Source organism: Rhea pennata, chromosome 1 (genome assembly GCF_028389875.1).
Source record: "Rhea pennata isolate bPtePen1 chromosome 1, bPtePen1.pri, whole genome shotgun sequence".
Lineage (NCBI taxonomy): Eukaryota > Metazoa > Chordata > Aves > Rheiformes > Rheidae > Rhea > Rhea pennata.
The window spans coordinates 125,449,978-125,466,881 of record NC_084663.1 but is presented as its reverse complement, the minus strand read 5'-3'; the positions used below and the strand labels follow the sequence as shown (position 1 = coordinate 125,466,881).

General features: G+C 34.8%; 1 protein-coding gene across 5 annotated transcripts in view; it reads right to left on the bottom strand.

The window, feature by feature from the left end:
- RPGR (retinitis pigmentosa GTPase regulator) overlaps positions 1–16,904 on the bottom strand; it is a 67,553-nt gene that overhangs the window by 28,060 nt on the left and 22,589 nt on the right. For all 5 annotated transcript variants that reach the window (XM_062599875.1, XM_062599890.1, XM_062599884.1 and 2 more), the window contains 6 exons: positions 16,255–16,413; positions 5,529–5,684; positions 4,847–4,971; positions 3,624–3,809; positions 2,562–2,724; positions 1,159–1,265 (listed from right to left, as the gene is read on the bottom strand). In XM_062599875.1, the coding sequence (XP_062455859.1) occupies positions 1,159–1,265; positions 2,562–2,724; positions 3,624–3,809; positions 4,847–4,971; positions 5,529–5,684; positions 16,255–16,413 (896 nt within the window). The remainder of the gene's footprint in view (positions 1–1,158; positions 1,266–2,561; positions 2,725–3,623; positions 3,810–4,846; positions 4,972–5,528; positions 5,685–16,254; positions 16,414–16,904) is intronic.

The following is a 16,904-nucleotide window of genomic DNA, read 5'->3' as shown; positions in this document are numbered from 1 at the left end:
TTTCCTGCTCAAAAGCCTGTCAATAAGGTAGATGTCACAGTTCAGAAAAACTGAAAGAGATATGCCGTAACAGATTTTCATTCAGATTCAAGATCATGTTTCTTTTCATTTTGAAAAGCTTGCCTGACACAAACTTTTTTCATATTGACTAAGTATTTCACTCTGGTAAGTGTTTTAAAATTGCTTTACAATGGGAACAAACACCAAAAAGAGGAAAGAAGTCTAGTACATAAAGTGTGCAACATATCATAAACAAATGCCTCACTAAATTAATGAAGTCTGCTTTGTGTATCATATCTGAAGACAATTCTTTCTTGTCTATGTAATTAAGACAAAATTTTATAGATGTTAACTAAATGGCATGCACAAACAACCAGATTGTTAAATTAATAAATACTGTTGCACAAAAAAGTAATAATTACTGTAAAATATGCCATCCATTCAATATAACTGACAAGATATCCTGAGCTGAGCCCACAGTGAGCTGGAGTTGTTTACATCCCACTGAAGGAAAAAAAAGAACAAAAAAAAAAACCCCCAAAAAACATGCTTTCCACTGCACTGGTTTAGGGCCAGGACATACCCTGCCTGCCAAAGAAGACAACGTTTTGGAGAGATGAAAAAGTGATAACACAGACTTTTTTTTTTAAATAAGAGAAACATGTGGAAACTTGCTTGAAGATCACCAAATAATCAAAATATCTACATTTTAGTCTCTCCTTTAATATGATCCACCTGTGCAAAAAGAACTCTGCTAGGAATAGAAAAAGACAGTGCTCTGCTTCTTTTCCTGCTGTTCTCTCTCTTCTTGGAAATTATCAAGAAGAGGAAGGTCAGTGATCATGATATGATATCCAGCCTCTTCTAATTTTCTTCTCGATGTCCAGGGCTAAAGCATGAGGAGCGGTCACACTGAGTGGACTGCTTCAATCTCACATTGCAATATTATTTGGAAAATGAAAACAAACTTTAGCATTGGATAATGATGATAACAAAACAGGTGCTCATTTAATACTATGTCAGTACTTCCTGATACCACATATGAAGTTCTGGGCTAGACAGACATTCTGAATTAGAACCAAAGACATGATTTATCTGTTTTGTTTTTCCCCTGTATAAAAACAATTCAGTCATAGATTAATTAGTGGAATATATTACCATATTTAGGATGTCAGTTGTATCTCCAAGGTTTCTGTGATTATTTTCATCATCTGAATCTTCTTCTGCAGACCCTTCACTGAGCTTATCTTTTTGACGATTCTTTTCTTTAAGACAAAATAGGGAAAGTAAACAAACATTATAGGAACAAGTGATATATAGTAAGCAGAACACCACACTCTTCCAAAGAGATTATTTCTATTTAACTGCAATGGGATTGAAGCTCTGAGATTCCCCATCCCCCCAACTTAAGCCAAGGCAGAAGCACTTCACTTCCTTTCCACCAGTTTATATTAACATCAGAAGTAGTTCAACAATCTAGCTAACCTCTCTGTACTGCATATCTCTGACCGTTTTTGTAGTCTTTCAATGCATAAATATTTCAGGGAACAAAATTCCTTTTGGATAATCTTTTGAATAATATTGTACCAATTACACTTTATTAGCTGCAGTCACTATTATCTACAATGCACATTATTTGGAGAGGCAGTGAGTTTGCTAGCTCTAATTAAGCATCATACAAACGTACCTACCTCATTTTCAGGTCCACCTCAAGCTCACTAGGTATATGATCAATGTCATATGGAATGAGGTTTCAGATCTAAGAAGCTAATTCAAATTTCCTGCATTGCTTTCATTGCTTTCCTGGAACCAGAAATGCTAATGAACATGCCACTAGCTCTACAAATAATCATCTTAAGTCTAGCTGAATTAATTAGTTTCAAATTGAATTTGACTGTCTAGTTAATTTCAGCTCACTTCCCATTGAAACACTGTGCATTCTGCACTCTTCAGCATTCCTCTTTCCAGGAAATCACATATGCCGAGGAACCCAGATGTAGCACAGAGCTGTATTAGAGAGTGTCTGCAAAAGTCCAGTCCAGTATCAATATCATTATCCAGGCTTTTGCATTAGCTAGAATATCCTAATTTAGTTAATGCAGAATCAGCAGTACTTCCGCATTTCCAAGAGAAGAAGAAAGCTCTTGTGGGAGTTAGCAGACCTCTTTCTTATCCAATGTCTCTTGCAGGCTTTCTTGAGTCTTTAGGATGTTTTCTAATCACTTTTTTCTTTTAATTTTTTTTCTTTATGAAAATGGAAAAAGTGGTTACTTATCTTACAGTACTTTTGTGAAGTCATATTTGTATGCTCCTGAGGAACTACACAATTTATAAGCCCTTATTCTTTCATTCAACCCTCCTCTAAACCCTTAAACATTTTTTCCAAAAATGAACCATGTTGGAGGCAATTTCTTGTATGTACATTCCACTTTTATATCTGTATTCTGTCAGAGCCTCATGAAGTAAGACTGGACTAGAACATCAAACTCAGCAATTAAGAATGATGAAAGCCAAATTACACAATTCTCAGAAAACAGCAACAAAATGTAGGGACACTTTACCTGTTTCATGGTCCAACTTCATAGGCTTAGCTTTAGGAAGACTTGTTGCAGAAAAACAGGGCGGGCTTGTGTTGCTAGTCACGTGCAATGAAGATTTTAAAAAGTTTTCTCCCCGTGGAGGCAGGGTTTGTATCATTCGAATAAACTGTTCTGGTGATATTTCCTTTAGAAGATTAACAAAACAAAACGAAACAAAAAAAATTTTGAGAAAATTCTGAGGACAAGAAGAGAAGATTAAAATATAAGGAACCTCTCATACCTAGCAGATGTATTTTCATCTAGTTGATGCTATAAACAAGATTTCTTGCACATGTTGCTTGTTTATAGTCCTAGAAAGTGGAGAGGTTTATGACAAGATATTTTATGTAGTCTCTACACAATAATCATCCCATAGAGTCTTAAAACGTAGACAAAGTGGAAAAAAAAGCTTTGGTTTTTATTTAAAATAAAAATACTAGTTTTTCAAAAAACATTGAAATAATTAATTCACAGCATCATCATCTTTTTACAAAATAAAGGAAAATTCATCTTTTGTGTTTTTGTGGTAGAGATAGTTTTTAGACAGGTAAGTGAGATGATCTCTGTGCTTGTTAGGGAAATCACAGGGAATGTGCAGATGAAGATAAAGGAAAAGAAACTGCTGTTTTAAGTAGCTATATGGTCTTAGGATCATTTAAAGCTGATTGTGAAACTTCCCCCTTTGATGTTTTATAATCTATGAACTATCTCAAGGACTCAAAGGGACCACTAAAAAAGGTTAAGTTCTAATTAAAAACAAATATTTCTAAGATATTTTTAAAAACACAAAGAACAAGCTATATAGTTTAGAATTAAAAACAAAAACAGAGTCTTTTCATACATCATAAACAAGTAAAACCAGACCAATATCTATTTTTAACCTGCATGAATTTTGTCAACAGGGTAGGTATCCCTTCTTCTTTCTACACATTCAAATTAACCATGTGTTTTGAAAATAGGTATTTATCTGGTAGGTATGTGCTGTGATTTTAGTTTAAATAAGGGTTTTGTTTCTTGCAAAAACTCAGACAGCTCTGAATTTACCTTCTCTCGACGTCGCATTCGTGCTGATAATGTTCGTGGAAAGGTGCTTGCTGTTGATGAATCTACACTCATTCTAGAGATAGTAGCTGTCAAACGGTTTTCATACAAATCTTCTAAGAGTATTTCTTCAGATCCTTTAGGCCTTGGAGCAGCAAAAACTAACATGTGACAACCACCACAAGCAACCTACAGCGCAAAAACAAAGTTCTGATTATTTCATATGTATCAATATCGTATCAATACAACGATCTCATTTTCTTACAATCGTCTCTAGAGACTTAAATAATGAAGAAAAAAACCAAAAAATGTTAAATGGGAAATAATTAGCTTCAAATTTAGCTACTGACTTTAGTAAAATAGAAGTACATAAATATGATTACTGAAGCTTAATAATCTATATTCATTTTTTCTTACTTAAATACAATAGATGATATTTAAGTAAAACTTAAATTATTGATACAGAAGAAAACAAAGCTATTTCCTCTGATTTTCAAAAGAATTGTAGCTCATTATCTGGATGCAAATCAAATGTTAACAACACTGACAATTACAGTGACAAAACCTAGATATTTTATCACAAAACCCATAAAAAGTAATGCTAAGTACTAAACCCATCTAGTAGATAAGGTATCATTACATAAAAACAATAGGTTTCACTTTTAAAAAAGTTTCAGATTGTAAATTGTGTTTGTGTTTTTGATACTGGCTATTCTGTGATATTTTTCTTAAACATCCTCAGGAAACAGATTAAAGCAATGACCTTAAAAGAAAAGACTATTTCTCTTTTCTCATCCTGTTTGGATTAAAAAAACAACAGCTTGAGTTTTGTTAAGATTTTGTAAATATCCCGCTGCATAATCATTAAAATTAATACAAAATCACTCAGAATAGATATCAGTTCCCCCTTACTGCCAACAATCTAAAAGCAACGTGTTTTATTTTATAGGATACTATCAGCTCTATAGACCAAAACACTGTAGTATGGCACTACTGAATAAAATCCTAAAAAGTGCTCTATATGTACAGTCCAAACCAAGTACATTCAAAACTGAATAAGCAGCATAAGCAAATATAAGCCCCTTTCTTTTTCCAATTATTGTTATCTATTAATTAAACACAGTAGGAAAAATGATTCTATAAATGAGATTTCAGAAGTCATTAATAATGCATCTCATAAAAACATAAACATTTTGATGTGTGAGAAACACGAACAAAAATTTTACCAAAAGGACTGTGAACCTCAAAAAGTTAGAACATAGAGTGGGTTCAAACTGATTTGTAAAATTCTCTTCTCCAAGTCCTAACTTTCCATGTCGCCCATCTCCAAAGGTAAACATGAGGCCATTCTCTGTAAGTGGAAAAAAGGATGTTATTAATAACAAAAGTTCAACAGAAATACATCATAAAACCATTACAAATAAAGAAATATACTGTGCAAGTAAGAACATTCCTCTTCCAAAAGTAAAAACTGAATAATTATTTTTAGACTCTGTATAGATGAGTATAATCCAAAAACATGTATATTTTCAGACAAAGTTTTAGATTAGTCTAGACAATTTGAAAAAACCCCACAAACAATAAAATAGAAATTGTATAGTGAAACAAAGGCTTATAAACAAGAATACTTGTTTGCAAGGCGTGACTATGACATTGCAGTTCCCCAGGAGATAATGTGTACAGAACTACACATGGATCTGAATCAGAAATTCCTAATATCCAATCTGGCTTTCTCACTCCCACATAGCTTTGTCACTGGCTAACTCCCACATAGCTTTGATCACTCAACCTTTAGAAATAGTAAATCTGCACATATCTTCTTTTTCTACTACTCATTTTGCAGAGAAAGCTTATTCAGTGCAGTGAAGAGTCACTAGAAGTGTATTTCAGAATTTTTCAGTTACATACCTGCTATTACAGCAGTATGATTTTCCCCGCATGCAATGTTACGTATTTTATGCCTCCTCAAGTGTTCCACAGACTTTGGTACAGAAGTTTCAAAAATAAAAGTACCATGTCCCAGTTGTCCGTACTGTCCAAGTCCAAAAGTGTATACATCTGTCTCTGAAAATGTACAGGAGAAGTTAACAAATATGCTGCCATATATATTTTAATCTGCTTTGTATTAACAAAACGAAAGTTAAATGACATTGGTATCAAAAAAGCAATGCTTTACCAATTAATACTGACAGAAGAAAATGAAAAGAAATAGGCAGTGAAATTAAATACAGAAAAAAATTTGAATGGACAAATATGCAATATATTTTCTAACATATAACATAACTGCAAAATGATCTAATGATGACATGTACACATAGTATCAGCTAACAGAAATTTATGGGAGTTTACTGCAGTTAATTCAAAATATGATGTTTACATATATGTGTATTTTCAAATACAACAGTCTCATCTTAGTTTCTTGTTGCCTACAACACATACATTGCATGAGTCCAAATTTAACAGACTAGCTCTCTTTAAATTAGAACTAATTTTCTAATTTGCATGGAAGAAAATATGGGAAAAACATCAGAACAGGCTTCAGTATTCTGTTAGGCTACCAAATCAGCCCTGCCTTCAACACAAAGAATGCTATAATTGTGTTATCTTGTGACAGAATAATCACTTTTCCACACTGTACTTTTTGTCCATTTAATGGACTGTCTGTGCCAGGAAAAAGAATGTGAGGTTCTCCAAGGCAATAAAGATTCTTGGTGTGTCCATCCCTGGCACTCCATCACAACTGGGGAAGACTGTGAAGCTTGGAAATCTTGATGAGGTCATGCTCAAATAGGGAAATTCAAAGACTAATTTTTTTGGGGGGAAGATGAGACATTTTCCTAGAATTTTATTCTCTCTCCTCACTCTTTTTTGCCAGTAGGCAACAACAGAAAAGCAAGAGAAATACTAATTAACGTTTGCAATATACTGTGAAAACCTGTGAAAGATTGGGAAGGCTATAAAAATATTCTGCCTCAAGCAGAAACAACTGAGACTCAGGAGCAATACATCACTACATCACTATCATGAAGAGGGTGCAGAGCCTGGCCACTCCTGCTATACGGATGGCATCAGGTCAAAAACATCACCATCTTCAAGAGCAAGAGAGGAATGGGCTTCCACAGCTGAATGTACAGAACGACAAAGAAACAAGCATCTTTGCTTTTTGAGCAGTTATTCGTGCTCAGGAAATGAGGTCATTGGAATAGCAAAGTATGCTTCAGTGCCACAGAACCAGTTTCTGTTCTGTAACCAAATATCCTTCTGCTGTTACTCTTAGAGCAGCCACAAAGCGATGAAATACTAAAATTATGGTTACCACTCTCCCCAACCAACCTTTTGCTTCTGTCAGAGAAAGTGGACAATGGACCAAATTTCATATTGCTGCCATAGTACACTCATGAATTCATATTGAACTTTCAGACTTACGAAGAAATCAGGTAAGCTGTAAACAATAAATACAGAAAAAATATCTATCTAGGAAACAATCTGCTCTTTCTATCCCTTTTAAAATTGTTCCATATTAACATGTCATGAATTCTCACCATAAAAAATATGGTCTCAAACTTTTTTAGATTGAATGTGCAAAATACTTTGTAAAGCATTTTTTTCTACTAAATTTAATTGTAAAGCTCCCTCTACTGGAAATTTCAGTGCAAGAAAGCAACACCTTAGAAGGACATATCTTTTTAAAGTAAAACAAGGAATAAGAATTTTCCTGTTATTTGTACTTTCTGGATAAGAATCAAGAAACTACTCCTGAAAGACAGAAATTTTCTTTAAGTGAACTGAGGAAGTTTCATCTGCATTTTAGTAAATGGATTTTTCAGGATGTCTGAGTCCATAAATTCTATCTTAAAATACTGTGTTTGTCTTAACATTTCTTTGAAGACAGGCAGATCACATCATTTTCAAATTATATAGCTTTATCTGATTAATGTAATTACTTTGAGTGAAGTTGGGATTTTTTTCATATTCTCTTTAATCCTAGGTTGATATACAGAACACTTCTTTCATAAAACAAATTAGATCTATAAAGGCTTTCATGTTTAGAGGAAGATATTCCCAGATGCAAACCTGAAGTACGGGAACCTATTTTCTGGGGGAGAACAGACCAATCTAAAACCAATTTGGAGGGCCTTTATAAGAAGAATGAAATTTTCCACTGCCCCAGGGAACCTGAATTTTGCTTCTCCTAAAATCTGTTTATTAGTCAGTTATCAAGGAACAGGAGGACAAAAATCCTGCAGCTTTAAATGATTTACCTCTCTCAGAGAACATTTATTCAGGATCCAGTGAAGAAGTGAGGCCAAACCTCAGTAATAATCCCATTTAGCAGAAATGAGGTATTTCTTCCAAGCTATCTTTAGAAATACAGAAGTCTACAGCAAAACTATCTTATAGACCTGGTGATTACATGTCAGAGGTGTACTCCATCATTCCGAACGTGAATTTGCAAATGACTCTGCTGACAACACAAATCCAAAAGGGGACACAGCCCCACAGTTTCTTTTTCTTACTGTACTCAGTCCCAATAATGCTATGGTTAGATGATGCAGATGAGACACATGGCCACCAGAAGGGCATATCTCACTCCCCTTTTTTCTGTCCCCACTTGCACTGTCTCTGCTGTCCACCTGGCTACTGGCTACTTAGCTCAGAAAACCAGGTTTGGGGATTTTTGCTGTGGTAGTTTTCTGTGGAATGGGCAAAACAGGACCAGAGTGGAACAAGGGGAGAGGAAAGACACACCAGAGCTATGTGTGGCACTGCCTCCAGCAGTGCTAGTGAACCACGAGGAAGGCGCAGCCAATGAGCAGCACCCAGAGGAAGTAGCACAGAATTCCTGTCTCGCCCTGAGGAAGGCATTGCTGTCTCCCAGCAGCCTCTCATGAGAAGGGGCCCTAAAGGATGAAGAGAAGTGGTTTCAAAGCCTGCACAGAAACCAATGGCTTCCCTGTTCCAAATGATCTCCTGCACTTCTACTTTACTTCCTGTATTTTCCTTTTTGGAAGAATGTCGACATTTCCTGATAATTGTGTTCAAAAGGACATATTCCTTCTTTGCATGCTTCTTCTGGAGTATAGAAGTGCACTTCAATCTCAATGACAGCTGTCCCTACAAATGAAATAGTCCTAGGCAAAAATCTATGTAGCTTTCAGGTATTTTTTTACTTCTTATGCTATGTGGCAAAAGAACTGAGGGAGTTCCAAGAGTCTTCTGCAACAAGAATCACACATTCCTTCCCATGTACTTAAAACTGTGTACAAAGTTAAAAATCTCTAGAAGAATAACAAAAACATACAGATTTTCTAATAGCTCTCCATATGGCTTTATTCCCCTTGAACCACATTATTCATAGAATCATAGAATCATAGAATCAGGAAGGTTGGAAGGAACCTCTGGAGATCATCTAGTCCAACCCCCCTGCTCAGCAGGGTCACCTAGAGCATGGTAGACAGGGTTGCATCCAGGCAGGCCTTGAAGATCTCCAGAGAAGGAGACTCCACAACCTCTCTGGGCAACCTGTGCCAGTGCTCCGTCACTCTCACAGTGAAGAAATTCCCCCTCACGGTCAGGCAGAACTTCCTGTGCTTCAGTTTCTGCCCACTGCCTCTTGTCCTGTCACACGGGACAACTGAAAAGAGTTTGTCCCTGTCCCCTTGACACCCTCCCTTCAGGTACTTGTACACACTGATAAGATCCCCCCTCAGGCTTCTCTTCCCCAGGCTGAAGAGGCCCAGCTCTCGCAGCCGTTCCTCACAGGGCAGGTGCTCCAGCCCTCTGATCATCTTCGTAGCCCTACGCTGGACTCTCTCCAGGAGCTCCATGTCTCTCTTGTCCTGGGGAGCCCAGAAGTGGATGCAGTACTGAAGATGAGGCCTCCCCAGGGCTGAGTAGAGGGGCAGGATCACCTCCCTCGACCTACTGGCAACACTCTTCCTAGCGCACCCCCAGGATATCATTGGCTTTCCTGGCCACAAGGGCACATTGCTGGCTCATGGTCAACTTGTCATATTATTATTATTATATCAATGAGCTATTCACTATTATAGTTTTATTTTTAAACAGCTTATACTGAAAAATACTGCTGTAAAAATCAGCTGTCTACACAATACTTAGTTTTACCAGAGCCAGGAAACTGGATTTGGGGATTGCAGTATAAATAGTATATAGACTTAAGGAATAGTTATTCCTTGATAACTATTGATAACGATAACTTGACTTTTTTTTCTTTTTAAAAAACCTTGAGATGAAAAATCCAAAATTTTATATACTAATGCACTAATGTTCTGTATTATGTATGATGTGAAACTATCTATTCTCCAAGGACTGCTACACTTTTTCCTTTGAAGAAGTATCTTTGCTCTCCCTCCTCTCAGAGAATAAAAGGAGGTAATATATCCTTTTATAGAAAGGATTATTTCCAGATGATCTGTCCTCATTTGAAAAAAGGAAGATATTAAGGCCACTCCCAATCTGTTTCTTCTTTCCTAATCTTCTCAATTCAGAAGTAGTTTTTACTCGGCTTACTTAAAAGCTTATTGAAAAGGTGCAAAAGTTGGGATTGCTGATTTTTGCTTTCTTATATTTTTGAAAGTGATCATACTAATAGCTTTCATTTTCAGTAGAAAGTGTTTGCAAGAATCCTGGGTAGTGGATGCACGTCTTTTTAGTTTCTGAGTGGGAGAAGTCATCTGGGAGGAGGATATGACCTTCCTGAATGAGCTGATAAACTGTTATGAAATTGATAGGTTTGTGCTGCTACAGTAAGAGAAAATTTTTGCAGCAATTAAATTTTTAACTGTGTTATTTTGTTTATTCTGTAGAATAATTGTAAAATATTAAAGGCAAAAGTAACAATAAGACTTTTAAAGAAGATCGTTTCTAACATTATATTCAAAAATTTCTATCCTCAGAAATAGTTTCTTTCTTGTTGTTGTTCTCAACAGCTCAATTTTCTACTCTCTGGAAAAAAAATGTAAAGTTTTCCCATTTTAGAGTTTAAGAGCAAAAAATGCATTATTTTAATGCATACTGCCTACCATTCACTCTGATACACTGCTGCAGAGATTTCAAACAGTATTTTCATGTTTCTTAGCACACAAAATTGCAAATAGAATAGATATCAGCCATAAAAAAGAAATAAAATGAAGTGCTTTGGAATGGACTAATCATGTATGAGAGTCAGGAAGAAACTTGTCTCATATTCAGCAAGATAACTGAATTACGCTTTCTTCTAATTTGATAGTCCTAAATAGAACTGATGGCAAGAAAGGAACCAGGATGCACTACAGTTTCTCCATATGACGTTTTGTCCTATCCTATTCCTATATTAAATCAGACAGATGAAACAGGGCAATACACAATAGCTAGAAATTCACTTAGTATTTTTTAGGGCTGAAATGACATACTCTGGAAAACTGGAAAAACTCTGAAAAGATGAAAACTGTATAAGTAGATACTTTGTTACTAAAGCTGAGTGGTGTCCTTTTTCCACATAAGTTGGAACATAAAAATCAGAATTTGTTCAACTACTGTACAGTTTCTTGATTTAGGAGATTGAACTTAATAAAGATATAAATGTATTTGACCCCCTTTGAAGCTATATCCCTTATCAAAATTCTGAACTTGTGGTCATGCTACTTCATCTGAGGATGCAATATATACTTCCACATTGATTCCAAATTAAGTTTCTGGTGCAAAGCTTATAATGCATGTGTGTTACACTCACTTTTTATATGATTACGGTGTCCTAATCTACTTCTCCCAAATATTTAAAGAGTAAATACTCTATGAGTCAGAAGAATTTGTGCATGTTAACACTCCTGACAAAGCATCTTTCACATTAGACAGTATTTCCTTTATCCTCTACTCTTGTTTAAAGTGCCTGAAAAACCACTAGTTCATAGTTGTAGCTGATTTAATAATAGTTGAATTATATTTTAAAAAATCTGTCTGAACTTTCAGTTTTATCACAACAATTATCAATCTTTAGGCAAATGCATTTGTCAGAGGATACTGCTTTCCTTTATCTCTTTGTTCAACTGGACCTTCTGGCACTGGTCTGCCAGCTAACCCAGCACTAAATCTCTATCTTATTTGTCTTCTATTACAAAATCTATTTCCACAGTCAAGTAAATCTTATATAGTAAAAGATGTTGCTTACTGTGACATTTTCTTCACTATATTTATTCTTCAGTTTTTATACTCTGCCTCTGGGTTCTCCTTCTAGCTTCTGTCTCTAGAGATTTCACTATACTGCTGATGTCATCCAAGTCTACATCTTCCAACTAAATCTCTATAAGAATTATTTGGTGTAATGTAATTTTATTACACCAAATACCATTAAAACACAGTCTCTATTGGTTGGTTTTAGATTTATGGTTAAAAAAATAATCAATAATGATAATCTAATTCTTTCTGCAGAACTTTATGGCGCATAAAATATTGCTAAGATTTATACATTTGCTGGCCCCAAATTTATGGTAATTTTTTCCTAATAATGATAATCTGATTTCCTACAGAGAAACTCATTTTATGACATAAAATACTGCTGGGGTGAGAGTGCATGTTGGTGGAAGAACAAAGGCTTTGAAATGTAGACGAATGTTTGTGTTATTTCCTGGATTGGCTACTGTTATTTCCTCTTCATACATTTCCCAAAGGCATTTTAACTCACTCAGAATCTTGCAGCTTAACTTATCATTACCCATAACCTTTCCCAGCACATCACTTCAGCCTTTATTCTCTCCAGTGGCTTGCAGTGCAATACCACATCAAATTACTTGCAATTCCTCTCAATCAGATTTTCATTTTATATTTTAGAAATTTTTATTATATAACCTAAAGACACTTCACCAGATTAACAACAGATGACTATTTAACATTTTAAAATGCAGCTTTAAGGAGTGATGTCTATACATCTTACTTGTTTATACAGCTCTTGCATTTTGGGTTAGGAAAGGAGATAATTATGGGAATGCTAAACAGTTGCAGAATTCATTACAAGCCAAAGATGATATTTTGGAAATCATCTATGGGCCAAGTCAAACTCCCTTTTCTTCCTTTACAGTATTTTACAATTATTTAGTCCAATGAAAACATAGAGTATGATGAGCAAATGGTGGCTTCAACAAGATGGTCAGAAAAGCTGGGAAAGAAGGAAAGAGTTTTCTATCTGAATTGGAGCTCCCAGAAGCTACAGGAATTATAAAAAATACATAATATAAGGTATTTAATTAGATCAACATTTATGAAAAAGTTCATAATGGATTCATGGTAGGAACTATGCCATCATATTAGAGAAAAAAACCAACTTGCTTTCTGGAAAAAGAAGGCAGGCTGATTGGTCTAGATTTCACTGGGTCATACACTATTATCTCTTCCTCAAGCATAGAGATACTGCAATCACTGAATTGCCACAAACTCTATATACAGCCCACTTTTAAATGTAGCTATCCTTTCACTTCGAAAATTTTATTTAATATCCAACTTAAACAACCCTTGCTGCAACTGGAGTTCCACTCTGAGATCTCACGAAGAGAACAGCTTCCTCCGAGAAGCAACATTCTATGCAAAAACTGGTGCCATGCTTTTCCTTAGCTTTCCCCTTTCTAGACCACCAAATCCACCTGCCTTTTTAAATCTTTCCTCACAATTATGTTTTTCAGTTATGTTTTCTTGTTGTTCTGATTTGACACTCCATAATAATTTTATAGCTTTTATAAAACTTGATAGCCAAACTGTACATGATGTTCTAGTAAAACCTTTAACACTGTTGAACACAGCGGAAAGCTCTCTTAATCTTTTAACACACAAAATGTTTTACACATCTGTGATGCAATTAGAACAGCATTATATGGCTATCTTTTGCTTACTTTTGTTTGTGTTATCTTTCAGTTGTGTATCAACAGAAATTATTTAATTGTCTCAACATTTTTTCAGCTAGTGAAGTTCCAGTTGATTGACCTGTAATTTGCAGGCTCTTTAGATTCCATCAGCTGTACTTCTGAAATTATGAAGGTAACTGAATGTTTCTAAGACTGCCTCAATATTTGAACTGGTCCAAGTTGAATTTTCATGAGGCCCAGACTCTTGAAAACATTCAACATATCTAGTAAGTTTCTAACATATCTTATTTCCCCATTCTTTCCAAAGTTCGTTTTCTGTTATAAAATGAATGCTGTATTACAGCCAATTATTAAAGCCTTTGATTTTCCCTGTTATAACTGCTAAAATTTTTAGCTCTCTGAATCATTAGAGTTAAAAAAGAATTAAACACTTAGGCATTCTGATTTCAAATGGTAGTAGTTTCAGTTTTGACAATGGTTATGAACTTCTAAATTCCATTCAAAACTATATCATTACTTTGCATAAATACTGGGAACACATCTAGGAAAGTCAGCCAATGAATACATTTTAACAAAGACGACAACTTACTGTATTTCCTAAAAATATCATTTTTTGCTGGTAGTTTCTCACTTTTCAAATTTCTAGGAATGCACTAGCATTTTTTTTTGTGAATATCAAGAGCACTGCAATTTCTTAAGATATTACCTTTACTCATTCACCATTCAAATTTTTAAAATTTATTTCTTATAAAAGTAATTCACTAACACTTTATTTGATACTTACTGTGAAAACAAAATTATTCATGCACAACACACTAAGCATTATCCAAAATCACATGCTAAACAAAACTAACAGAATGTTAGTTAGTAGAAACTCATAGAATGTTAAATATGAGCAAGATTAGGCAAAATTATGAAAAAAGCTGAGTGTCCTAAAGCAATGGGAGTTAAAGTTTCTTGACAGATCAGATTAAAATAGACATGTTTATTAAACAATATTTTAATAAATAATTTTCTTTGAGACAAGTACAGCTACTAAAAGGAGTATTTTCTCAAAACTTACATCCTAAGTTTTATTCTGAGATTCCACAGCATTTAAATGAGCAATACAAAACTGCATTGTTTTGTGATTTAAAAGTAGATCTAAAAAATCATTGGAGATGATGTTATGACCCCATACGTAAAATGAAATACAACAAAAGTCACAATACTCTTAGCATAGGATGGCAATTTCTCTGAAATACTCAAGAATTTTTATCTTAGAAGGTAAGCCAATCCATTTTAATGAGCTGTTCAAAAAGATTCAAAGCTTAACATATTGTGTGGACTGTAAGTCCAATCAGAGAAAAGAAAATCTGAAGATTAAACAGTTAAATATCAGAAACCATTTAAAAACCTTGAAAGAGTCTAGAACAATTTATCATTTTAAGAGAATTTTCATTTGGATCAAGGTGTCTTAAGGAGGTCAGAGTGAGATTACACAATTTCAGTAACTATTTTTGACTTGGTAATCTGTACTGTGCAGAAATTGGAAAAATTAAACAGCATTTATATAAAAATAATGAAAGACCTCAGCCTATAAATATATATGTAAATACATATATGTTTCTCAAGCAGACAAACTCACCAACTCACTTTGGAGAACACTTTTTTTAAAAAAAAATACATGCACATATCTATCCAAGTGCATCCTAATACTTGAATGTCTCTCTCCTTGTACAACACTACTCACAATCTTTTTTTATTACAGTGTCCCTTTTGCACCACTCAGTCACTACTCCATATCCTTTCCATATTCATCCACTACATCTCAGTTCCTCCCAACTCGTTTTGTAGTTTTACCACAAGGTCTATTAATATGAAGTCTTCCAGTGCTGCACTACTCTTCAGCTTTCACAGCTAAGGCGGCTTACATACTCTCTGAATACTCTGTTCCTAGGTTACTGCCCCAGCACCCACAGAAGGACCAGAGGCTTGCTTTATCTTCCTTATTCATAAGAATCCTTCTTACTTCCAAGATAGGCATCATCTCAAAGGCATGACAGATGCCTTTTTACTCCAGGACCCTGACATCCTCTGTAAACTGATGGAAATGGTTCTAATCACACAAGGAATTTCCCATTCACATGAGCGGATGGAGATAATTCAAAATGTGCCAGAAAGAAGGTTTGTAGCCCAAATGCACTTAAGAGACTAGATAAATATATTAAAAAACAGTAAAAAGAATAAAACAATTTAGGTTAGAATCTGTAGAAATGAAGAGCTAGCTATACCTAGCATTTATCTCTTTGAAAAGCTGATTTACAATTCACACACAACTATTTATTAGTCTATAAATATACAGCATATTTCATCTGGAAATAATGTACCTACAATCCTGGGAACTAATATATGAGTTTTATATACTGAACTTTATATACTTCTATGATATATTTAATGCACTATATCTGTAATACTTTGATGTAAATATTAAAGATTCTGCTCAGTCACACACAAACTCTGTATTACAACAGGGATAATTAATCCATTTAGACATCTAGTAGAACATGTATCTCTTTATCACTATTAACAGGCAGCTAATTGGAAAGTGACTGCCTAAATATTACATATTCAAGATAATTTAAAATTTATTACTGAAGGGATAAAACTCCCTTCTTCTCATACGCCCTGAAAAGAAACACTGATCATCTTACATTTCAGTGGGATGTATGTTCTTCAAGGTAAATTGAGATTACTGACTAAGTTACAAGGCTATAAAAAAAAAAGCTAGCTAATTTGCATACCTGTAAGGACCACAGTGTGTCCTCCACCACAAGCAACCTTGTTAACCTTTTCCATAATTCCTGGTACAGGCTGTGGGACTCTACTGTTCTTCAGCTGTTCAGGCAATAATCCCAGCTTCCCATTCTCAGGTTCTCCAAAAGTATAGAGCTCACCATCTCCTGTGAAAATACAGAACAGAGCAGGTTTCCCAGCATGCACTCAGAAGCAAGTCTGGGGTGTCAAGGCTGTTGCAGACACAGATCAGTAGAACAGAAAAGTGTATGAATATTATAGGGTAATCTTACCAATCAGTTTAGTAACACACCACATACTTATATTCTATTATTAAAGCTCAGTCATCAGAAGCACTCATTTACAATAATTTTGGAAACATGCACATTTACACTTCCGTACAAAATGTACTTTTATTTTCAGAGGAATACATTTAGTGTAGACAAATTTACAGAATTCAGAGTCATTAGTATTGCACTTTGAACAAATGTCTGAGTGATTCTAATTCAAAAGCTATGAACCCCTAGCCAATAAAAAAATTGACTTAACCTTAGAAATGCCTTTCTTCCCCACAGAAAATAGAAATAGATGAGCTCAGAGACATTTTTGGAGTTGAAGTCTTATTTAGATGTTCAGAATTGTCCATTAAAGAGGTCCA